Here is a 24,562-nt window from a genome sequence, read left to right on the forward strand (position 1 = left end):
CTTTTTTGCTACATGATTTCATATTTCTTGCATCATATATTTGATGTATTCTGCATATAAAATGTACTAAGTGGTAAAACCTAAAGAAAAATACACCCACAGTTCTGTACTTCCTCCTTTGGTTTCAATGTCTTAATCAGTGACATGTGTAGGATTCGGCAGTGGCGCTTTGTCAATAACTGCCTCAGTGTAGTGTGAGCGTGCAGCAGAGCTCAAGTGTGCTTTTTGTGCAGGTGAGTCCAGCGGCAGCATCAGTAAAGATGAGCACATCAGCCAGGTGGTTCAGGACATCCAGAGGAAACTGCCCATGCTCTTTGACCTGGATATGATCCCCAAGAAACTGGGCGCTAAGGTCTCTCCCACCACAGTGGTGCTGCTACAGGAGCTGGAGCGCTTCAACAGGCTGGTGGTCCGCATGCAGCGCTCCCTGGCTGAGCTGCAGAGGGTGAGGGGGGAGGTCAGGGGCACTCAGGGGTTACTCAGGGGGGCATTAAGGGCATTAATAGGTTTTCTTTAGACAATAGAATGCGATTTTCAACATTTAATGGTAGTACTTTTTTCTATTCCCATGTGGTCTTATATGTGTGTAATCCTTCAGTGGTCCAGGTAGGTTCCATAGTGGTCCATGGACGTATACTAGCAGGAGTGTAGTGGGTGTGGTATGTGGGGGTACACAGTCCATCCACCCACTTCTCCCAAAGTGAGCTAAAGAAAAAATAACAAATATAAAATAGCTACAACTTAAATGTCAAACTGGAGCTAATTGGCAATGGTGAAAATAACCTGCATAGGCTCATGAAATCTGAAGTACTGTCCTATAGTGACCTGAGACACTAGACCAGGACTGAACCAGGACTGAATCATCATCCGCTTTCACTTTGTTTCACTTCGTAGAAACCTTCTGACCTCGCAGTGTTAGAATTTGTTCGCTCAATGGTAGGTGGGTACTTTTTATCATTAACCAATCGCTGCTATTTAGTCGTGATGTATGTAATGCGCCGCTAACGGGACTAACTGGTATACAGTATTAAGCTTTTCCCAAATCCCGTAGGAAGAAGGGAAATAACGTCTTTCCCCTTGATGAAATTCACCAAACATTCTCTTTATTCCAGCATTAAATCCTCGATCTCAGAAAATGCTGACAACACAGAATGTCTGGCTCTTACCTGATTGGCTGCTGCCTGAACTTGCACTTTCAGGGTTTTTGTGAACTGTCTTTTGTATGTTGATTCCTGACCTAGTTGCTGGAGAGAAAGGAAATTGAGCGGAGGCACTAGGTGGTGCCAGCATGGGTGGGCGGGGGGTCACATCGATGACGTCACGAATTGTGTACCCCCACTTCACCACTGTATACTAGTCTATGTACTCTTCTACTTGTTCTGATGCAGCTCAAGATCATTCTAAAGACATTTAGGAAAGATTCATTTCTGTCCTATCAATCCAACTTTTTAGTATCCATACATAATCAAATGAGTGTGTGTGTATGATTAGCAGTGGACAGAGAGGCTGTTGGCACGAAATAGCAGTCTTCCTTTTATCACTCTGCTCTGACTGAGAAGTACACTGCCAGTCAAACGTTTTTTCAATTATTTATTGCAATTCAAGTCGTGCAAGTCCAGTGAAGAGCCTGAAATGGTACAAAGGTACGAACTGAACAGACAGAGGTTAAAAAAGATAAAAGACACAAAACACAAGTCCAAGTTCTGCCAAAACGACCTCAGGAAAGATCAAAATGGTAAAGCTTGAAAACCTGGAGTGTCCAGCAGCAGCACAGTGTCCAGACTTAAACCCCATGGAGCTGGTTTGGGATGAACTGGACAGAAGAGTGAAGCAACCTACAAGTGCCACACATTTATGGAAACTTCTGCAACAGACTTGGGAAGAACTTTCTGAACAATATTTGATTTCTATTGTAAAAAGAACGAGCCGCGAGTGTGTTTAGCTGTTCTATCTGCCAAAGCTGGACACACACATCAATCAAAAGTTTAGAATATCTTTTGGTCAACAGTAAACAGTAAACAGTAAAAAAGTGTGGTGTTCTAAAACTTTTGACTGGTAGTATACCTTACACCAGCGAGTGTCTTAAGAATGTTAAAGAATATAGTATAGTTAAAGATTGAATGTCGTGCAGTATGTACAGTACAGCGTGTTCTCTAAATGGTGTGTGTGTGCTGTGTACAGGCCTTGGCAGGAGAAGTGGGCATGAGCAGTGAGCTGGACGAGATCGCCCACGTGCTCTGTTTAATGGGCACATCCCTGCTGTTTGGAAGAGACTGGCTCCAGACACTCTCAAGTCACTGGGCAACTGGATGGGCCACTTTAGGAGGAGACATGAGCAGTACCACCACTGGGTTAGACACTGTACAGCATTTGTTCTTATTGTGTGCTCTCTTTAAGGCATCTAAATGAGTATTAGCAACAGATCAGCAGCATACAGAACATTTCCAGCATTACAGAATACATACTTTAAGATATAAACTTACTTGGGCTTACTTAGATACTTTTTCAGTTTTTAGAAAATACTTTTTCTCTTTACAGTTGATACATGCGCTGCTTCATTTTACAGGAACAAACTGGAACATGTCCCTCCCACTTCTCTATTTGTTACTTTGGATGTAACTGAAGTACTGTGATATGGTATCCTCAAATGTACTACAGATAATACAGAAATACAGATAATACAGTAATACAGAACAATACGGTACAATACAGTAAATCAGAGGGAACTTATTTAGCACTTTTAATTCTTATCTTTCTATTCTGTCTGTAATGATTCACATTAAGATCTTCTCAAGACATTTAAAAAGGAAAAAAAAAATGTATTTCTACAACTCTTATACACACATGTTCAAAATTGTTGGTACCCTCTGGTAATGAAAGAAAAATCAACAATGGTCACTGAACTAACTTGAAACTGAGAAAATCAATAATAAAAAAATTTAAATTTAATGAAAAATAACTAATGAAAATCAGACACTATTTTTGAATTGTTGTTGTTGTTGTAGAATAATTTTTAAAAGCAAACTGATGAAACTGGCCTGGACAAAAATGATAAATCTCCCTAGAAAAAATTGTAAATAGTTGGACAATATGGACATGTTAAATTAGGTGTGTCTCTAATCTGCATCACAGGTGTTTTCAAACTTGTCCTCAGTCAGTCTGTCTGTTTAAAGTGGGACATGTGTCATTGTGCTGTTTAGAGACATGATGGACACAACACTGAACATGGACCAGAGAAAGAGAAGAAGAGAACTGTGTCAGGAGACTAGAAAGAAAATGATAGACAAGCAGGTTAAAGATAAAGACCCTAACCCTAACCCTAACCTTAACCATCTCCAAGCAGCTTGATGTTACTGTGATTACAATTACACATGTTTTTTTCTTCAGAAGTTTAAGGTCCACAGGACTGAAGCCAACCTCCCTGGACGCATGGCTGCAAGAGGAAAAATGTGTGACAAATTGAAGAGATGGATCAATACGAATGGAACCAAAGAGCCCAGAACAACCTCCAAACTAATTAAATATGAACTTGAAGGGCAAAGTACATCAGTGTCAGATCACACCATCCATCAGTGTTTAAGCCAAAGTGGACTTGATGTGAGGACACCACTGTTGAAAACAAATCATAAAAAAAGAGAGACAGAATTTGCCTAACAGTGCATATGATGACAAAGCCACAAAGCTTCTGGGAGAATGTCCTTTGGACAGATGAGACAAAACTGGAGCTCTTTGGCAAGACACATCAGCTCTATGTTCACAGACACAAAAATGAAGCACAACAAGAAAAGAACACTGTCCTTACTCTGAAGCACGGAGGAGGCTTGGTTTTGTTCTGGGGCTACTTTGCTGCATCTGGCACAGGGTGTCTTGAATCTGTGCAAAATACAACAGAATCTCAAAACTATGACCAAAAACGCAGCAAAAAACAGACAAGAATGGCTAAGAACAAAACATTGGACTGTTCTGGAGTGTTCTTCTGTGAGCCCAGATCTTAATCCTATTGAATATCTGTGAAATGAGCTGAAACATGCTGTCTGGAGAAGGAACCCATCAAACCTGAGACAACTAGAGCAGTTTGCTCACGTGGAGTGGGTCAAAATACCAGTTGACCAAAGCAGTCTCAGTCTCACTGACATTTACAGAAATCATTTGTTTGCAGAGTTTGCCTCAAAAGGTTGTGTAACAAAATATTAAGTTAGGGGAACCATTATTTTTGTCCAGGCCAGTTTCATCATTTTGTTTTTCTAATGATTCTGTTGAACCACAGGTGAAAAACAATGTCTAATTTACATAGGAACATTTTCAGTAAAACTGTATTTACTATTGCTTTTATCAGTTTCAAGTTATTTCAGTGACCATTGTTGATTTTTCTTTGATTACCAGACGGATACCAACAATTTTGAACGCATCTGTAAGTACTCATATATAAATATTGTATGCCTTTTTAAGTACAATTTGGTTTGAAATTCATATAAATTGCAACAATCAAAGCTATATTTGGTACTTTGGTTTAAAGACTTGAAATGACTTGAAGCTCAAAGCAAACAACTTGGACTTGACTTGGATGTATGGGCCAGTGACTTGAGATTGGCTTGGGCTTGCCTGTATTTGGCTTCGGGACTTGACTCATACTTGAGGTAAAAAACTTGAGAGGCTTACTTGAGACTTGCAAAATAACGACTTGGTCCCACCTCTGATACATACACAAATGTACTATATTATATACTGCGACTATAGGCTGACTGGTCACTCTCTGTCCTGCAGGTGGAGGAGGGTGAGCCTAAGGTCATGTGGCTGTCTGGACTGCACATCCCAGAGTCCTACCTGACCGCTCTGGTGCAGACAGCCTGTAGGAGGAACGGCTGGCCCCTAGACCGGTCCACTCTCTACACCCAGGTCACCCAGTACCGCAGTGAGGATGAAGTGCCCGACCGCCCCTCCCAGGGTAAGAACACACCACAGACACACCAGATGGATGAGAAGCCACTGGTGGAGATCTCCAGTCATTTCAAGTATAAGTAGAGAGAGAGTAGAGAATAATAATAAATAAATAAATAATAATACATTTAATTTATAGTGCTTTTCAGGACACTCAAAGATGCGTTACAGAATACATATTAAAATGGTCAGAGAGCAATAAACAAATAATGCAGTAAAGAAAAAAACTGTGAATCATTTTGACAAAAGTTAAACATTAAAAGCTCTTCTAAATGGATGGGTCTTGAGAGTTGTTGAGGTGGTGAGTTCCGGGGGGGGGGAGTCTGTGTCTCCACAGGTTCGGAGCTTGGTACCACAGGGGAAGGACAGCAGGTTGGATTAAGAGGAGCAGAGGGAGCGGGATGGAGTGTGGGGGGTGCAGCAGGTGTGGAGGGCTTAGAAAGTGATGAAGAGGAAGTGGATGCACAGAGGGATGAGGAGCCAGTGTAGGTTCTGACAGGAGCCAGTGGAGGTTCTGACAGGAGGTGGGCAGTGGGGTTTTGGATGTACTGCAGAATGCTATTGCTATTGCTGGAAATCTTTCCTTTGAACACCACATCAAACACATCACTAAAACCGCCTTCTCTCACCTCCGGAACACTGCTCGTCTCCGCCCATCCCTCTCCCCTCTGTCTGCTGAAACCCTCATCCACGCTTTTGTCACCTCCCGCCTCGACTACTGCAATAGCTGCTCTACATACAGAACTCTGCTGCTCGCCTCCTCACCCGCACCTCCTCCCGTGAACACATCACCCCTGTCCTCAGAGATCTCCACTGGCTCCCCATCCCCCAGCGCATTCAGTTCAAACTCCTCACCATTGTGTACAAGTCCCTCCACAACCTGGCCCCCACCTACCTCTCCTAGCTCCTCCACCACCACACCCCCGCCCGTGTCCTCCGATCAGCTGATGTCAACCTCCTGTCTCCCCCTGCCAGGACTAAACATAAGACCTGGGGTGACAGGGCCTTCTCTGTTGCTGCCCTCACCCTCTGGAACTCCCTGCCCAAACACATCAGAGACTCATCCACACTCCCCATGTTTAAAAAAGCCCTGAAAACCCATTGTTAGAGAATTTTGTGTTAGAAGTATTACTCATTTAAAGTATGAATCATTTAAAGTATTAATCATGATACAATATAAGATTATCAACATTGCTTTGTGTTTTGTTCAAACTGTATGTAAACATGAAAACATCAGCTGATCTTGCTGATGCACCAGCTGACTCATTAAGAAAATGTACCTGGACAAACAACTAGTAATGGTAAACATCATGAGGTTAACACAGGACTCTGGGGAATTGCTAGAGGCTTTCTACCACCTGGAATGTGAAATCTGTGTATAATGGGGGGCTGTGTCAGTGGAAGCTTGTCAGTCATGAGATAACATGTGAACAATAGGTACTGTATTCAATGTAACCTATTGTATGATAATTGTGTGCTCTACAATAAAAGGGCTTCAGTTAGGATGAGACAGGCAGCGCTCTCCTACTCCTTGCGCAAGTAAAAAGAACCACTGTGTCTCTGGCGTGTTCTTTAATGATTGAGGTCAGGGTAAATTCCCTGACCCCCATCTCTTTAAAAAAAAAGCTTTCATTAACTGTCTTTTTCTCTTGTTTGTTGTTGTTTGTCTTCCCATGTAAAGCGTCTTTATCTTGAAAAGCGCTATACAAGTGTTATGTATTATTATTATTATTATTACAATCTAATCTGGAGGTGATGAATCCGTGGCTCAGAGAAAACTTGGATGTTGTCTGTTTCATTGTAACTTAATCGTTCTAATTCTCGTAAAGAAGATAAATATTTTCTTATGTATACTGCCCCAGGGTAAACCAAGACTGTGTATGTGTGTGTGCACAGGCTGCTTCCTGTCTGGCCTGTACCTGGAGGGAGCAGACTGGGACATGGAGCAGGGCTGTTTAGTTCGGAGCAAACCGGAAGTCCTGGTAGTAGAGCTGCCCATTCTCCACATTATTCCCATCGAGGCTCGCCGCCTCAGACTGCAGGTGATGATGCAGATCAGAGAGGCATTTTAGGCTTATTTCTCACAGGAGGCTCGCTCTTCTCTCTGATTGGATAATCGTCTTGACAACCAAAACACCACATAACATAACATTACCAATGCAATGGCAAATGTTATGGTAACTAAGAATAAATAAGCATTATATTATTGTTGACAGTAAAAGCAGCATTTGATTTGGGAATGTTTACTTTCACAGATGGGGACTTGTGACTGTGACTTGAGTCAAACTGGAGTCACTATTTTTAGGACTTGAGACTTGACTTGATAAATTGGACTAAGTCTTGGGACTCGACATAGACTTGAAGGTCATTGACTTGGGACTTGACTCGGACTTGAGCCCTGTGACTTGAGAAGACCCAGTGCTTCTCCTAAAAAAAAATACATGTTTTTAGAAAATACTTTTCTCTTTTCACTTGATAAATGTGGTGCTGAATTTTACAGGAACAAACTGAGACATTTTTCTCCGACTTCTGTTTGTTACTTTGGATGTAACTGAAGTACGGTGATATGGTATCCTCAAATGTACTACAGTAATATACAATACAACACTAGTATATACAGTACAGTACAATAGACTAATATAAAGTACAACACAGTAAAACAGAAAGAACTACAACTACCTTCCTTTTCAGTGCAGACTACACAATAAAATAACTATTATTAAGCATTTTTAAATCTGAATTCTTTCTGTTCTGACCATAATGATGCAGATTTTGTCAAGACTTTTAAAAAGGAAAAATTTGCATTTCTACAACTCTTATATAAATACTCATATAAATGCACAATGAGTTTTTAAGAACAATTTAGTTTAAAATTCATATAAAAGTCAAAAATCTAAACTATATTTGGTTCTTTGGTTTAAAGATCTGAAATGACTTGAAGCTTAAAGCAGATGATGGACTTGAGGTCAAAGACTTGAGACTTACTTAAGACTTAAGACAAAACAATGACTTGGTCCCACTTCTTTCTCCTTCTTTCTTTACTTTACAGAAATGGGTAATGGGGATAAAAATAAATATTACAAAAATATGTACTATGCATTTACAGTTATTCTTTAAAAAACTGTTTTGTTTTTAAAAGTCTATTAAAATTAAGCTAACTCGTATACATAGTAACTAGAATGTCACAGGTGCCTGCACAGTCTCAGCTCCTAGTCCTTGTAAATTGTAAACTGATGTGTGTGATTGTTTGATTGTTGTGCTACAGGAGAGCCTGAGGACCCCCGTGTACACCACGTCTCTGCGCAGGAACGCCATGGGAGAGGGCCTGGTGTTCGAGGCCGACCTGAACACGGCCGACCACCTCTCCCACTGGGTGCTGCAGGGTGTCTGCCTCTACCTCAACACAGACTGAACCAATGGCAAAATAATATAATATAATAATAATATTCACATTATTAAATCCATGTTTGAATCTATTACCTCACATTGGATTTTTTCCAGGTACACCTGGCAATACCGTAAGGCATGAGTGGAAATTCAATGCTATAGAGCTTGGAAATTGCAATCTGAGCTCCAGTATTGGTAACACTTCCCACTGTGATTAAGTCCTGTATTACACAAAATGGATTCTTGTGAACTTTTAGTCATGTTGGAACATTGGTACCTCCCAGAGCTGGGGACTTGAAAGTCATGACTTGGACTCAAGTCAGACTTGAGGTACTATTTTTAGGACTTGGGACTTGACTCAGACATGAGGCCTGTGACTTGAGAAGATTTGATGCGGCTCCTAAAAATATATGTTTTTAGAAAATACTTTTCTCTTTACAGCTGATAAATGCGGTGCTGAATTTTACAAGAACAAACTGGAACATTTCCCTCCCACTTCTGTTACTTTGATTGTAACTGAAGTACTGTGATCTGGTATCCTCAAATGTACTACAGTAATACAGTACAATACAGTACAGTAAAACAGAGGGTACTACATAGAACCTCAGTACTTCCTTCCATTTCAGTACAGACAAAATAGCTGTTATTTAGCACTTTTAAATCTTAATTCTTTCTCATAATGATTCACACTAAGATTTTGTCAAAACATTTAAAAAGGAAAAAATGCATTTCTACAACTTGTATATAAATATGCCAGGAATATTTTAAGTACAATTTAGTTTAAAATTCATATAAACTGCAAAAATCTAAGCTATATTTGGTACTTTGGTTTAAAACCTTGAAGCTCAAAGCAGACAACTTGGACTTGACTTGGACTTATGGGCCAGTGACTCGAGGCTCGACTTGGACTTGCCTGTATTTGACTTGGGACTTGACATGGACTTGAAGTTAAAGACTTGAGACTTACTTCAGACTTGGAAAACAATGACTTGGTCCCACCTCTGTTACCTCCTCAAAAAAAAAAATACCTGGAGTGGTATTGTTTCATTCACACATTTTAGTAATCCTGGTTTATTAGTCTGTTTACATCTCCAAAGCTCAAAATGTTCATTAGTTTGGCAATTCGAGAGCTGAATTTAACCAAATGATTCTAGTAAAGGTGTATGGAGTTTAAAAACACAGTGGAGCACTTCCTGTATTGTTTGTTTGAGAGAAGAGGACAGCCTGAATATGCAGAATTTCTGTGTTAAACATGTGTAAATGAAACAAAACAAGAACTCCATGTCTGTTTTTGCTGAGGGAACATAGCAGAAAACAGCATAATATATGCACCAACCTCGCGTCATGGGCCCTTAGAACCATTAATACCCAAAGCTGGTGAAACTGGATACTGATCAGAAAACATTTTATTTAGTAGAAATTACTTGTGAAATGATGGCAGAATTTACAACATGAGCTGCAGCAGTTACAAAACCAACAGAGGCACTTCTGTAGGAGAAACGACCTGCAAATCTATCCGCACTCACAAGGAAACACATCACATTAGTCATACAGAGAGGTGGAACTAGCACGTTAAAAAACAGTGTGTGGACATGAGACAGCTTTGCAAAGTATTCAGTCAGTCGCATAGTGTAGCAGTGTGGCTCCTCTCATTTGAACATTGTATATACAGGGTTTGGCCCCACATTACTTTTGGAAGCAAGTATCAAAGTGGACAGAAGACGGAAAGACTGCCTTCACACCTGAACTCAGAGCACACACACACACACACACACACACGGCAATTCAAGTCAAATCTCATGAGCACTGGACACAAAAGGTTTCAGAAGGAGATTTCAGATCAAATTGATGCAAGCAGAAGATGTCCAGTGGTTATTTGTCCAGTGTGGCTCATTTAGTCTGTAGTGTAGACTTTTATAGCCAAGTCCTGGCACATGATCTTGACAGTTCATATTTCCTCTACTAAGTGTTTCAGGTGCACTATGCAATGGCCCGTTTTCATCAGCCCTGTGTGGCCTAGTTGTGTTTCCATGGAGCTAAACAATAACCGCCTACCCTGATTCTGCAAATAAAGTTCTCATTCATTTTTCCCACAGACTTTCTGGGGAAAAAAAGAAGTAAATGTGCCTTTTGGACTTAAAACAACCGCATCATGTTAGCAAATAGCTGGTTAGTCTCCACAGTGCCTTTGACCTCTTAATATCTGAATTTTTCAAAAAGTCTATGGGAAAAAAACATTTACATTACTCTTGTGCTGTATCCATGGCCAGTCAATGACCAGACACTGAGGCTGGTGGAAACGGGACTTAACTTTTCTGGTGGAGACTCTGCCACTGTAAGGCTCAGAATCACATGGTCCCTCACCATTTGATACATGGATCACAATACATGCAACAATCAACACAGAGGATGATACTGCATGATAATGATATATCACTAGTTTCAAAAAAAAATAAAAAAAAAGAACTTTTAACAACAGTAGGCTTTTTCTTTGTTAAACCATTACCTGCAGAAACATAATCTAAAATACACCCATCATCAAACAATGTGTCAAACTACATTGTAACATGACTGTCACAAAATATAGTCATCATGTGCTGCTGTATCCATATATTAATCACCACATTGTTATTCACCATTTATTGCTTAGCCTGGAGCGGATGGCATCAAACTTATCTATCTTGTGTTTATTCAATAACAGCTGTTTTTATTGCTAAGGAAATACTTGAAAGTGCATGCATTCTTGCTGGGGATCACCTCTCCACAGATCTCACCAATAATTTCCTGTGTTGACATCACCTGCTTGTCTCCATGGGGATAGAAATGTTTAAGCTACACTGTGGAACATTGCAGGCAGAGCAAAAGCATCTCCATGGAGACAAGCATGTGTTCGATCCTCTCCCAGAAAAGTTACGTAGTGCACCTTTTTCATAAAATTAAAATTTAAAATAACCTGAAATCCAAATGATGGCCTTGTCATATGTCCAGCTGAGTGCACAGGGCAGCAATAAAGCTCCCATCCTGATCTCCTTTAGATTAGAATTTTACACAGACATGTTACTGAGACTCAATTTTACACACTCCATTTCTGTGCACTGTCCCAGGCTACAGAGTTGCGCTGGGTGGGCCGGATGGAGTCAGTGTGGGCTAAGGGGAGTGCATCAGTCACAGCTTGGCTCGTCCCGGCTGCAGCTGGAGAGTCTGGAGCTTCATGGCCAATCCCATGTTTCCTGTGATCTTGAGTTTGCCCTGGAAGAACGCCTAAGGAACAGAGACACAAACTGAGGTCTAGGACACACGGCATTGTATTTTGTCCTACTCAAGTGACGCTCTACAAGAGTGCAGGGCGCGTATCCCCATCAGTATACATAGAAAGCGTGCAGCTGTTGTTGAATTTGTACATTTGCCACAGTGTACTGCTGGAGCACTTCTGTATTGTTTGAAGGAGCACAGGTTCACAAAGACTCTTAATTGGTGCTTTGAATTTTACTTTGGAAATCCTCACGTTTGGCATGGCCACACGGTGCATTTATTTTCATTGCCTGTCCTGTGTCTGGGCTTTCTCACTGTGACTGTGTTGTGGTTTGAGTGTGAAACTATAAAACTATAAAGCGGCACAACACAGAGCCTCAGTGCTCTGAAAATATGGGTCTTTGCAAGTGTTCCTCTCCTCCTCTCTGTCTCTCCTCCTCCTCCTCCTCCTCCTGTCCTCTCCCTCTCTCCCCTCTCGGTCTCTAATTCTCTCCCTCCGTTTCTCCTCTCCTCCTGAAGTAGAGTAATGCAGGTCTTTTTCTTCCATCTTAAACTATGAAATCCATTAACAGAATGTGCTGAAAATACAAGTCTGATGACTGACCGTCTGAGGGTTCATCTGACCGGTGAGCAGGGCCAGCAGGTCAGCGTCGGACATGGCAATGGTGCAGTCAGCTTTCTCTGCTGCAGACACACACTTAATTTATTTACAAAATTATTCTTATTCTAATTCTTACATTAATATCATGACCTCAGGAATTGATTATCGATTAACTGCATAATCTTGACATCCCTAGTGTGGATTACAACTGCATAACACTCAGCAGTGGTCAGTGCATTTCACCTGTGTTGTTGTGCACATTGCCCTTGCCGTTCTTCACATCCACGTACCAGGTGGCCTCCTGACCATCTGGCCCGTCCTTCACTTTGAAGGCAAACACTCCTCCGATCTTCTTGACAAACTGCTCCCCCTCCTGACAGAACACAGTAACAGCAGTGTGCAAAGTTTAACGTTTGTGTGTATGACAAATGTATGATGGGTTATGTGATGCAAGAGAGAAAGGTTTAAAGTCCACATGACAGGTAGGTTTGTTAAAGTAAAAAAAAAAAATCTGATACAAATCGATACTAAAACTAGTATTGAAACTGGTACTGATTTGAGCAGATACTAAAAAAACCCATTGGATGACAGAAATAAACCTTTCCTGAATAGCTGTAGAATGATCTTGAGCTGTATCAGAACATGTATCAGACATAGACCAGTTCATGCTCATGAACACTATGGAACCTATCTGGACCACTGAGGGATTACACACAGAAGACCACATGGGAACAGAAAAGAAAGAACCACGCTTTAATGTTGAAAATCACATTATATTGTCTAAAGAAAGACTATATTATCATTGAGTCTATTCCTTAGGATTGAAATAGAGTTTGAAATGTTTGTATGGAGACAATAGAATTAAAATAACATGATGGTTATACACAGTTTGTTTGAGTGGACTTTAAACTCTATCCCAGTGTTTGTGTACAGGCAAAGGCTGCTGGCTCAGGTCCATTACTCTATATATGTTCTATAGTAACAGGAGTAGCAGCAGCACTAGTAGTACTTCAGCTATTTGCTTTTTTGTCTGCATATAGGCTAACCCTACACAATACCCCTGTGGCCATAAGGTGTTTGGTGGGTTGAAGTGAGCAGGGATGTGAGAAGGACTTCTGACCTCCTGCAGTTTCTTCTGGATCTCCTGGAACACTGCATGAGCCTTGAAGCCCTCCAGACCTGCATTGGCACTGGTGCTGACGGCAGCGACCCTGTACGGAGCAGAAACACAGAGAGAGGGGGGACAGTGAGAGCAGCAGAACCCCAGAATCTCCACCTGCCCTTCACCTGCCCTTCACCTGCCCCTCAAATATCCCATGACCCAAAAACATTGCCCCACTGACTGTAAAAGTACATGTGTGTCATGGTTTAGTCCGGCTTTTGTCCGGACCACTTATCAAATTCTTTCTTGGAGTTAGATTAGAGATGGAAAGGTATTGTTTGAGGAAGTGCTCATATTGTGAATGCTATATTTGAATACTGAATATAGCATATACTATATAGTAAATTAATAATTAATACTCTTTTTGGAACGTTTTAATTAAGTGGCATTTCTACACGTTTACTGGCAACTTTACCCATTTTAGCATTTCATATTTGTCTTAAACCTACATTATGCGTTTAGACCTGGGTTAGGCGTGAGGGGAGGAGGGGGCACACTGGACCTGGGACAATGATCTAAGAACGTGCGGCAGTATTTGACTATTTCTCAGACAATAGAGAGAGGAGAGATGGGCCTACCCAGTGCACCGATCAAGTTGTACACCACCCACTCCCCGGCTCCTCACAGTGCCCCCACTTTCCAGTGCCTCTGTTACCCGGGCCCCACAGCCGAGGAGCAGTTGATGCGCCCACGAGGATTTTCTAATCTACAGGCCATCGTGAGCAGGCCAGAGCCAGACCGAAGTTCGAGCGGCTTTTGCTGGTGAAGACCCCTGACCACACACCAAGGGTCAGTCCGATAAACAAGTCCTTCAAATGTTTTGGTCTCACAGGTCCAGCAGAGTCAGGGTTTGTTTGTGCACTCCAGACGAGTAAACTTTGGTGCGGTAGCTCCTGTCCGACCTAAAGTGTTCCGATCTCTGTGACTGCGGAGCACAACACCACACTGCGCACGGACAGAGGCTGGCGCTCACCTGGACTGAGGGGCGGGCATGCTGGACACACGAGCGACGATGACCTGACGGTTCTAGCGATGACAGCCGCGGTTACTGCTGCTGATGTTCACTCTGCACACACTTCCGGGGTCCTCTTTGATCACGTGGTCAGACCAGAAAACGCGAGGCCACGCACCAAAGCTCGCACACGGCGGCTCAGGCACAGCGGACACACGCGTCACGGTCCGCTCCAGAGGTCCGGTCCGCTCTGACCCAGCTGTCAAACGCTTTTTCTAAGCAACCAGCGCCAGTGGCCTGGGGGTACAGATAAAGGCAACTAAATAAGTTTATACTTTCCCCTATCAGGGTAACTGTCCCTGTGGGCCAGCGCACAACCAGTGTACAATACACCTCCACAAAAGATGCACAAAAATCTTTTTCAGTAATAACATTTACGTATCTGGTGCTATTGAAACGTAGAATAGCTAGGTTAGCCTAGTACCAGTCATAAACGGGGCTATTCCGGGATTAGACCAGGATAGGACTAAACAAGACCTAATATTTGTTTTTTCAATATTTGGGTAAGTTGAACAGGACTACCCTGCATGGAAGTTCTAGCAACATCACGTCTGTCAGTCTGCCCGGGCCAATGGTGATCATTGGTGGACATTTACCACATGACTGTGAAGAAGAGTGTACAATCCCCCAGTCTTCCAGGTACAATCCACGGCAAAAGGAGAAATTCAATTGTCAACTGGACAATATTTTATTTAGGTTATTTTGGAATTTCTCCTTTTGCTACTGTGAAGAAGAGTTTCATCTTGTGAGTGATTAGTTGAATAAAACATGTGAGAGATAAACAGCACCAGAAGGTTGTGTCATCTGAAAGTAAATGGCAAGAGTACTGGAAGCAGAAGTGCACTTTATTAAGTAGAACTACAAAGTAGTAAAATATGGGTGAGTGCTCTGTGTGCATAAGGTACAGTCCAACAGTAGAAGCACAGAATGAACATAGCTGGTCATACAATACAGAACACTGGAATTCTTGGGAGAATATAAAAATAAATAGGTTATCATTTCTATATCCAGGGCTTCACAGTCACTTTCAAGATGTTTCATAGTTGCACATTTTCATCTCAGGCAAAGCAATAACGGGTAGGGAGACATGGGCAAAGTCAGAGCTACAGTCTGTCTTCTACATGTGCATAAACAAAGAGAAACTACTTTTTGTGCTCTTTATGTGGAAAAGTCTGGGCCTACTGCATCTTCACTGTAGTGTGTAGGGGTCACACACAACACAAGACTGTAGTCAGTCACATGGGTGTAGTAATGTGTAAGGGTCACACACAGGGCTGTAGTAGTGTGTAAGGTCGTTCTCAGAACACCATCTACCCTGTGATCATTTGAAAAATTCAGAGTGATAGATATAGGGTTCTAAAATGTCACAAAGCCACTTTTCAAAATTAAACCACGTCAAGGACAGCTCACCGTTTCAGTGAAATTACATAATTGAAGAGGTGTCTCTCAGATCTGCAATTTTGAACAGAAAGTCAAGATCAGTTTCTATTTTTTTATGTCTGAACTCTAAACATCCATTATTGTGGTTTACAACTCAATGTAAACGATGATCTACATATGTTATATTTTAAAATGAAATACCAGAAAAAGCACATGTCTTTTTACACAAATAAATAACTGCTGAGAACCAACGGTTCCAAGATATTTCTTGCATTTAATTTATACCACACACCCTTTTGGCACTTGTGTTAAGAGGTCTTTTTTTCCATCAATAACATTTTATCAATGCCAATGATATATTTCTATAGGATAAAAGATAGATTTATAGTTTTCTTATGAATGATATTTATTTAAAAGGCACTTTAACAGACCTCATCACACTTCATTTAAAATGGAAAATCAATAAATGCAATACAACAGATCTATGTCTATCTCATTTAGGCAGAGACGAAGGCTTTTGATCATCAACTCGAAGAAAACTAATATGCAGTGTGTACACGTTAGGACACAGCAGGGGTCCTCCTGTCCAATGACACACTCAAAGGTCAAGCCTGGGGCTGGGACATGCTGTTGGTCTTTAGAGAACCACACAGACTTAAAACAATACATGACATCATGAGTAAACTATAGTCAAGCAGTTGGAATGGAGTGTCATTGTAGTGTCTGGTAGAGGTAGCCCCTCCGGTAGGCTCTCAGGGGGTAGAAGGTGGCCACCACAAAGCGCCCATCGAAGGTGCGTCCCGTCAGCAGCCTCTGGGCCTCTTTGGCGTCACTGGAGCTGGAGTACTCCACAAAGACCTGCCTCACACACACAGACACATGCACACGTGCGCAGACACACAGACACATACACCCACACACACAGACACATGCACACGTACACAGACACACGCACAGAGACACGGAGACACACGCACATAGACGCACGCTCACAGATGTGCGCAGACATGCATGCAGATGCACACAGAGACACACGAAGAGACACGCACTCAGACGCACACACGCAGACATACGTACGCAGACGCATCACACAGATGCACGCACACGCACACAGGCAGACGCACACGAGCAGACGCACATGCAGACGCATCACACAGATGCATGCACACGCACACAGGCACACGCACACAGGCAGACGCACACAGGCAGACGCACACAGGCAGACGCACACAGGCAGACGCATCACACAGATGCATGCACACGCACACAGGCAGACGCACAGAAGCACACGAGCAGACGCATCACACAGATGCACGCACACGCACACAGGCAGACGCACAGACGCACACGAGCAGACGCATCACACAGATGCATGCACACGCACACAGGCAGACGCACAGACGCACACGAGCAGACGCATCACACAGATGCACGCACACGCACACAGGCAGACGCACACGAGCAGACGCAAATACAGACGCATCACAGATGCACGCACACGCACACAGGCACACGCACACAGGCAGACGCACAGACGCACACGAGCAGACGCATCACACAGATGCATGCACACGCACACAGGCAGACGCACAGACGCACACGAGCAGACGCATCACACAGATGCACGCACACGCACACAGGCAGACGCACACGAGCAGACGCAAATGCAGACGCATCACAGATGCACGCACACGCACACAGGCACACGCACACAGGCACACGCACACGCACATGCAGACGCATCACACAGATGCATGCACACGCACACAGGCAGACGCACAGACGCACACGAGCAGACGCACATCACACAGATGCACGCAGGCAGACGCACAGAAGCACACGAGCAGACGCACACGCGCAGATGCACGCAGGCACACAAACACAGATGCACGCACACATGCACGCAGACACACGCACATACATTATTTTGATCTGGAGGTGTGAGATATATTGAAAATATTGTGAATGCTGTTTTGAAGATATGCTAAATTGGAATACTGCCTATATTTTGTATTTCTGCACATATTATTCCACACAATGTTCCACATTGAGGCTGAACATTATTTGTTTAAAATAATGTAACAAACATAACCAATGCTTGGACTGATCACAAATGCCTTGAACATTTTTTTTTTACTTTGAGAAAGTTCACCTCTACACAGATCTGACCTCTAAAATAAGTTAAATAAGTTTAATGCCATACTGTGGAGAATTCTAAGCAAAGCTATGGGACCTTCAACAAATCCTGAATATGTTTTAGGACCTTTCTGTTGAACCAACAGAATATTGTCTGAATATTGTTACTGGGATACAGCTACTGCCAAAAAATGCCGTCCTTATTGTGATTTGGCTCTTTCAGAACCATTTGGTGATTTCCCTGTGTGCAGTCCCACCTGTCCTTTGCCGGGGTTCTCTTTGGGGATGAGCAGAGACACCACAGAGCCATACTTCTGACACTCCTCCTTCATGTCCTCCAGGATATCTGAAACACACACAGCACATGGGACAAATGGAGTAGCAGTCACAAACATGCATGATACTACAACCTGCTTTAAAGACCTACTACTGCATTTTACATGATTTATTTATTTTATGACTTCAATTTAGAAATTATAGGAATTATCATAATTGAAGAATTATCATAGATTTATGATAGAAACTTAAATTGTGGTTTCAAGGATTTACTGAACAAATACTTATAGAAGTTAACCCCGACAATAGTTTTTATTCAGTCAAAAGATATATAACATTTATATATAATATTTTAAAACAAATTATACTTTTTTGAAGCAAAATTTCTATATTGTTTGATATAGAAAAGCAACTTTTTGTTATGACTTAAACATTTTAGTTTTTATCTAATATTTTTATCTTATAACCACTTTTCGTCCAGTTGCCTCAATTCGGGAATTTTGAGCATTCTAATAACGCAGTATGTTACAGATTCTTGACTCTCTTAAGCCTTCTCAAACTTTTTCTGGAAATTAAAAAAACATGCCCCTCTCTCTCTGTCTCAGCTCTCTTTCTCTCTCTGTCTCAGCTCTCTCTCGTTCTGTTTCTCCATCTTTCTTCTCCATCTCTCCATCTCTCCATCGCTCCTCTCTCAGTCTCTCCTCCTGTCCCTCTGTCCTCTCATCTTCCACTGTGTTCCTCATAGGTCAAACACTGGTAAGTTTCTACCTTCATACTCGTCCTCATTATGCAGGTGGCTGTCATCGATGAGGTTGAGCAGGCGCAGGACAGGAGACGGCAGCAACACCATCTCCTCGATGTGTGGAGCTGTACACACACACGGATTTAGATATTTGATAAGAATATATAATCCTGATGAGTACAGAAATGTAAGTCCTTCTTGCCCCCTTATTGTCCACAAGGGTGGACACTTACCAAAAGGGATACTGAAGAAGGGGCTGAGCAGTGCTGTAGACGCAGTGCATCTCTGCTGAGGGCTCTTCAGCAGCATGCTTTGAGACAAGGGAACAGTAAAAGGATCAAGAGAACTCCCAACTCTAGGTACCTTTTACTGTAATCTAATATTTTGATAGAAATAGAGTCACCTACTGTATCAAGAAATGACCTATGAACTTGGACATCAAGTGTTTCTCAAGAAGTCACTGGTATAGTTTTGATTCTATAGGTGCAGGAGCATGAGTGTGGACCATTACTGTACTGTTGGCTTAGCATGTGGTGCACTGTCACCTGGTTTTGTATAACACATAGTTAAAAGTCTTCTCTTTGGATTTCCCTTTGGTGTTGATTTGAACTGTGTAGGTCCACATTAGGTAGCTTAGTCTAACACCATCAGGTCACTCTCATGTTGTGGTACCGTGTGCTTTAACCACATTTTCACTGTTGGCTTATCTAGCTCACACACACTACGTGCCATTACCCTCTGATTAATTAGCAGTCAGCCTTAAAACTAGACTTTATTTAGCCCAACCTGCTGCCTCTATATGCATAAAGCTTCATTTAAACACTTTTGTTTAATGAGGGTACTGACAAAATGTGACTACACAGCTCTCTTGCAGTTTGTAGTAAACAGGTTTGTGGATGACTTCATACTAAATTCAAATGAGATATTTTGAGGAAAATAATCAAAACTGACCCTACATATGGCCCAGCCCAAAAATATTGGCATTGGAGCTCATCAGCCCTCTGGATTCTAAACAATCTCTATCACATCAGCCATGGAAGAAAAATACTGGTCCATTTCTTGTTACACAATAATATACAATGAAGCTCATGAGCTAATTAACAAATTTAACTGAGAATAATAGTGTTTGCAATAGCAAGGGACAAAATGCAAGCATGCAATATGGCCACATAGTCATGTGAACATAAAAGAGACATGAGGAACATCAGATGGTCAGGAGAACACAGATGTCAGGAACAGAATGGTCAGGAGAACAATGAGGAACAGTCAGAGTCAGAGAGGACACAGGAGAGAACACATGAGGAACAGTCAGATGGTCAGGAGAACACATGAGGAACAGAGATGGTCAGGGAACATGAGGAGAACAGTGAGGAACAGAGATGGTCAGGAGAACACATGAGGAAAGTCAGGAGTCATGAGAGTCAGTCAGGAGAACACATGAGGAACAGTTAGATGGTCAGGAGAACACATGAGGAACAGTCAGAGGGTCAGGAGAACACATGAGGAACAGTCAGATGGTCAGGAGAACACATGAGGAACAGTTAGATGGTCAGGAGAACACATGAGGAACAGTTAGATGGTCAGGAGAACACATGAGGAACAGTCAGGAGAAGGAGCAACAGTGAGGAACGGTCAGGAGAACACATGAGGAACAGTCAGATGGTCAGGAGAACACATGAGGAACAGTTAGATGGTCAGGAGAACACATGAGAACAGAGGTCACATGAGGAACAGTGGTCAGGAGAACACATGAGGAACAGTCAGAGGGTCAGGAGTCAGGAGAACACATGAGGAACAGTCAGAGGGTCAGGAGAACACATGAGGAACAGTTAGATGGTCAGGAGAACACATGAGGAACAGTCAGAGGGTCAGGAGAACACATGAGGAACAGTTAGATGGTCAGGAGAACACATGAGGAACAGTCAGAGGGTCAGGAGAACACATGAGGAACAGTTAGATGGTCAGGAGAACACATGAGGAACAGTCAGAGGGTCAGGAGAACACATGAGGAACAGTCAGATGGTCAGGAGAACACATGAGGAACAGTTACATGGTCAGGAGAACACATGAGGAACAGTCAGAGGTCAGGAGAACACATGAGGAACAGTCAGATGGTCAGGAGAACACATGAGGAACAGTCAGAGGGTCAGGAGAACACATGAGGAACAGTTAGATGGTCAGGGAACATGAGAGGAGCAGTCAGGTCACGTAAAAGTCACCTCTTGATCAGGTCTCGGAGGTGGTACACAGGAATAGCAGGGTGCGCCTCACTCTTGCTGACGAAGATCTTGTCAATAACAGCTGCACTATTGTCCTGAGGAAGGCAGAGGTGTTACAAATCGCAGGAACAACTACTATTGGATCATGGAATGCTCTTCACTATGCCATCCCAGTGCAATAGCAATCAAGACACCAGGGCATTCATATATAAAACACTGAGCTGAATCTTAAAGAACAAGTGGGTTCGTCACACCATTTCTGCTTAGTAGGGTTGTCGAGATACAAACATTTCGAACTCTATTTCGATAATATGGAAAAGACCTGATAATTAATACCATTTTTGATCCCACGATGGTGATAAAAACTATTTCTTTAAACAATAGGATAGATAGATACTTTATTGATCCTGAAGGAAATGCAAATTCTGGCAGCAGCAACAATGAAACTAACATAGCAGTCCATCCTCTTGCATTCATCAGCTATAGGGATGCGTTATACAGATCTACGACATGTGCAGGCTATGTACATCATTAGTACATAGTATATATTCCCATGTGTCCTTATATATGCGTGTAATCCCTCAGTGGTCCGGGTAGGTTCCATGTTGGTCCATGTGTGTATACTAGTCTCTGTGCTCTTATACTTATTCTGATACAGCTCAAGATCGTTCTAAAGACATTTAGGAAAGGCTGTAAACGGAACATTTTTATCATTGATACCTGCTCAACTAAGCATCTAGTTTTGATACTAGTTTTAGTATTGATTAGTATCTGATTTCTCTGGTAGAAGCAGAGCAGAACATGGCGGAAAAAAGGTTCTGGAACAACTGCACTACCCCATAAACAGTATAATAAAAGTTAAGTTAGTAGAGCTTGAAATAGGAATAGACTGGGCCGACATAAAGGAGATGAAGGTGTTTTCCCAGAAGAAAACAGCCACTCAAACAGTATTGCTGGGTTTCAGATGACATCACAGCATTCTATTGTCTAGTAATAATTAATACAGATGGGGGGCAGCTAAAATTAATAAATTAATAAAAATAAGTAAATAAGTTAATAAAAAAGTAAAATTATATTGCAGTACAGTGAGTTATTGGGTTTAGTCAGTAACTGAAAATACCAGGTTAAATTTTTTTATTTACGTTTTGGTTATTTTATGATAAAGTACAATGTGATCAACAGGAAAAAGGAGGGTTTTTTCCCCCCTCAACCCTCAATTTATGTTAAGGTTTTAGAAATTAGAATCAGTTTAAAATATGCTTATTCAATGATACTTTGTAGTGACATCACGATGTTCTCACATGTATGTGTATGGCAGTTACCATGGTGACAAAAGGCACATATTAGCAAACACTGCCAAAAATTGTTTTAAGACAGGCACAAATACAGAAATGAGCCTTTCCTGAATAGCTTTAGAATGATGAGCTGAACACATAGACCAGTGTACGCCCATGGACCAATATGGAACCTACCTGGGAAACAGAGACAACACACATACAAGGACACGTGGGAATAGAAAAAAAAAAAGTACTGCTTTTAATGTTGAAAATCACACTCTATTGTCTAAATGAGTGTTCTTGTTATCACTATGTACCAGAATTTATACTAGTATATTGAGTTTATTCCTTACTTAGTATAGAAATTTAGAGTTTGAGATATTAGTTTCGTGACGACACTATGATGTTTACAATATTGAGGAATACAAAGCAGATTTGAAGTGACATGTATGAGTGTACCTCCCATTCCTGTGAGCGCACTGTGTCCTTGAGCTTGGCTCCTGAGTACATCTCCAGGAGGATGATGCCCAGGCTCCACAGGTCCACGGCTGCAGTGCAGTGGACCTCCAGCTCCACTCCAGCTTGGGCGAGAGTGTTCTGCAGCTCAGCCTCAGGGGCCCGATACCCGTCCGTCTGGATGTACTTCACATCCTGCATTTCAAAAACATGACACATCTTAAATGATAGTAATAATAATGTACTTTACAAGAGTGCCAAAGTGTTTTATGTAGTCTGGAGCCAGCAGCCTCTCCACCAGCTTTTATTATAGTTACTCAACACTTTCACATAAACAGAAGGAGCACCAAAACCAATATCAGAAGGAGCTAGAGCTCTGCCAATGGAGATACTGCTGCCATGTGGACAATGAAAGTCATTACACATAGGATCATTTATAGAGTATCTTTACAATTAGCTCCGGTTGGAAAATTCATATGCCCAGTTCACAAAATGAGGAATAATATTTCATTGATACCTAAAATGTACATTGTTTACTGCTGAGAGAACAAAAGAAAGCATGGACCATTTTATTTGTAGCGCAGAAGCAGCAACCACAGGGCAGGATACAGGAGAGGAAGTGCATGCTGTTGGAGTCTCGGACCTGTCGGGTACACTCACGATACCATGGAGACCGTGGGAGGAGCTCACCTGGTTGCCCTGCTTGAAGCTGAGGCCGAAGTCGATGAGTTTGAAGCACTGGTCGTCTGCACTCCACATGTTGCGAGGTTTGAGGTCAGCGTGGACATAGCCCTCTCTGTGGAGAAAGGCCAGAGCCTCCAGCACGTCTTGAGCACAGTGCTGCACTAGCCACATGGAGTGGCCCTGCTGCAGCCTATGGGACAGAAAGCATACAAGCCCACAAACAGAGACCGGGGTGCACAGATTCAGTTTTTTCAATTATGATAACAATAGTAATACTGTGGCTTCAAGTAACTGCTGTTATCGGAAATAAACTGATACCAGTGTAGGAATGGCCTTTTTTCCCCCAAAAAAATACAGTTAAGTTCTAACAATATTGATTCAGTTGTGTTCTGTAACTGTTATTTAAGTAACTATTGAACAGCTTTGTATGAATAAAAGTTCACACATTATGAGACTTTCTGGGCCAGCATCAATCTTATTACATTCACTTAATGGCCCATCCAGGATATCAGCTGAACCAATATCATGGAGCCGATACCCGATCCAAATTTTCCTGGATCGACGCCAAAATTCGATACCAATATCGGTACTGGTGTATCCCTAAACTGAGGTGCTTTGAGCTAGTGCTCCTTTATAGGATCTGAATCTTTTGGATGCGTTCCTTTCTGTTCAAAAGACTGGCTCTTTTATACTTAGTTATAAGACAGAAACCATGTGAGAACTAATTTTTATCTACAAACTGACAAAATGACCGAGGCTCAGACCTGTTTAAATAGTTCAAACTTGGGTGTTGCACTATAATAATTATAATTATTATTAAAAATTAACAGTTACTAAGACAAATATTTTTTTTGTGACTCGTGTTGCCTCCTCTGCTTCATTGCTGATTCTTGTGTAGGTTCAGAGTTAAAGCATAAAAGCATAATTTTTTTTTTCTTATTAGATTCAGTTCCAACTGTTCTCGTGAAGGAATTGTTCAAAAAAGCCAGCTTGTTCACAGATATCACATAAAGCCATGCACGAATGCCTAGGTTGTGTCC

At 42.0% G+C, this 24,562-nt stretch overlaps 3 protein-coding genes across 3 annotated transcripts; 1 reads left to right on the forward strand and 2 right to left on the reverse strand.

Annotated features, from left to right (window-relative positions):
• The first annotated feature begins 236 nt into the window (after positions 1-236).
• Positions 237-8,414, forward strand: LOC129411034 (dynein axonemal heavy chain 10-like). Its single transcript, XM_055160588.1, has 5 exons — positions 237-445; positions 2,182-2,351; positions 4,765-4,945; positions 6,835-6,980; positions 8,204-8,414. Exons 2-5 carry the CDS (start codon positions 2,310-2,312, stop codon positions 8,348-8,350), a joined length of 516 nt encoding a protein of 171 aa, XP_055016563.1. The 5' UTR covers positions 237-445; positions 2,182-2,309; the 3' UTR covers positions 8,351-8,414.
• A 1,299-nt stretch (positions 8,415-9,713) lies between these two features.
• Positions 9,714-14,465, reverse strand: LOC129411035 (sterol carrier protein 2-like). The gene is made up of 5 exons (XM_055160592.1): positions 14,314-14,465; positions 13,299-13,389; positions 12,422-12,551; positions 12,182-12,261; positions 9,714-11,586 (listed from the first exon to the last, which is right to left on the reverse strand). The coding sequence occupies exons 1-5, from the start codon at positions 14,331-14,333 to the stop codon at positions 11,491-11,493; spliced, it is 417 nt and encodes a 138-aa protein (XP_055016567.1). The 5' UTR covers positions 14,334-14,465; the 3' UTR covers positions 9,714-11,490.
• Positions 14,466-15,176: 711 nt separating this feature from the next.
• On the reverse strand, positions 15,177-24,561 carry LOC129411033 (serine/threonine-protein kinase Kist-like). Its single transcript, XM_055160586.1, has 7 exons — positions 23,529-24,561; positions 22,842-23,033; positions 21,106-21,200; positions 19,120-19,196; positions 18,913-19,011; positions 18,126-18,214; positions 15,177-16,590 (listed from the first exon to the last, which is right to left on the reverse strand). Exons 1-7 carry the CDS (start codon positions 23,691-23,693, stop codon positions 16,444-16,446), a joined length of 864 nt encoding a protein of 287 aa, XP_055016561.1. The 5' UTR covers positions 23,694-24,561; the 3' UTR covers positions 15,177-16,443.
• Between the last annotated feature and the right edge of the window lies 1 nt (position 24,562).

This window comes from Boleophthalmus pectinirostris, unplaced genomic scaffold, assembly GCF_026225935.1.
Source record: "Boleophthalmus pectinirostris isolate CB_2022bp ecotype Guang Dong unplaced genomic scaffold, ASM2622593v1 HiC_scaffold_3, whole genome shotgun sequence".
Classification (NCBI taxonomy): Eukaryota; Metazoa; Chordata; class Actinopteri; order Gobiiformes; family Gobiidae; genus Boleophthalmus; species Boleophthalmus pectinirostris.

Excerpts from the sequence above, each read along its gene's own strand:
- LOC129411033 (XM_055160586.1), bottom strand. The coding sequence starts at position 23,693 with ATGTGGCTAGTGCAGCACTGTGCTCAAGACGTGCTGGAGGCTCTGGCC. Across the intron at positions 19,012-19,119 it reads CTTCTTCAGTATCCCTTTTG|CTCCACACATCGAGGAGATG; the intron begins GTAAGTGTCCAC and ends GTGTGTGTACAG. Across the intron at positions 16,591-18,125 it reads AGAACCCCGGCAAAGGACAG|GTCTTTGTGGAGTACTCCAG; the intron begins GTGGGACTGCAC and ends TGTGTGAGGCAG.
- LOC129411035 (XM_055160592.1), bottom strand. The coding sequence starts at position 14,333 with ATGCCCGCCCCTCAGTCCAG. Across the intron at positions 12,262-12,421 it reads CAATGTGCACAACAACACAG|CAGAGAAAGCTGACTGCACC; the intron begins GTGAAATGCACT and ends GTGTGTCTGCAG. Across the intron at positions 11,587-12,181 it reads GTCAGATGAACCCTCAGACG|GCGTTCTTCCAGGGCAAACT; the intron begins GTCAGTCATCAG and ends TCTGTTCCTTAG.
- LOC129411034 (XM_055160588.1), top strand. The coding sequence starts at position 2,310 with ATGGGCCACTTTAGGAGGAGACATGAGCAGTACCACCACTGG. Across the intron at positions 2,352-4,764 it reads ATGAGCAGTACCACCACTGG|GTGGAGGAGGGTGAGCCTAA; the intron begins GTTAGACACTGT and ends TCTGTCCTGCAG. Across the intron at positions 6,981-8,203 it reads CTCGCCGCCTCAGACTGCAG|GAGAGCCTGAGGACCCCCGT; the intron begins GTGATGATGCAG and ends GTTGTGCTACAG.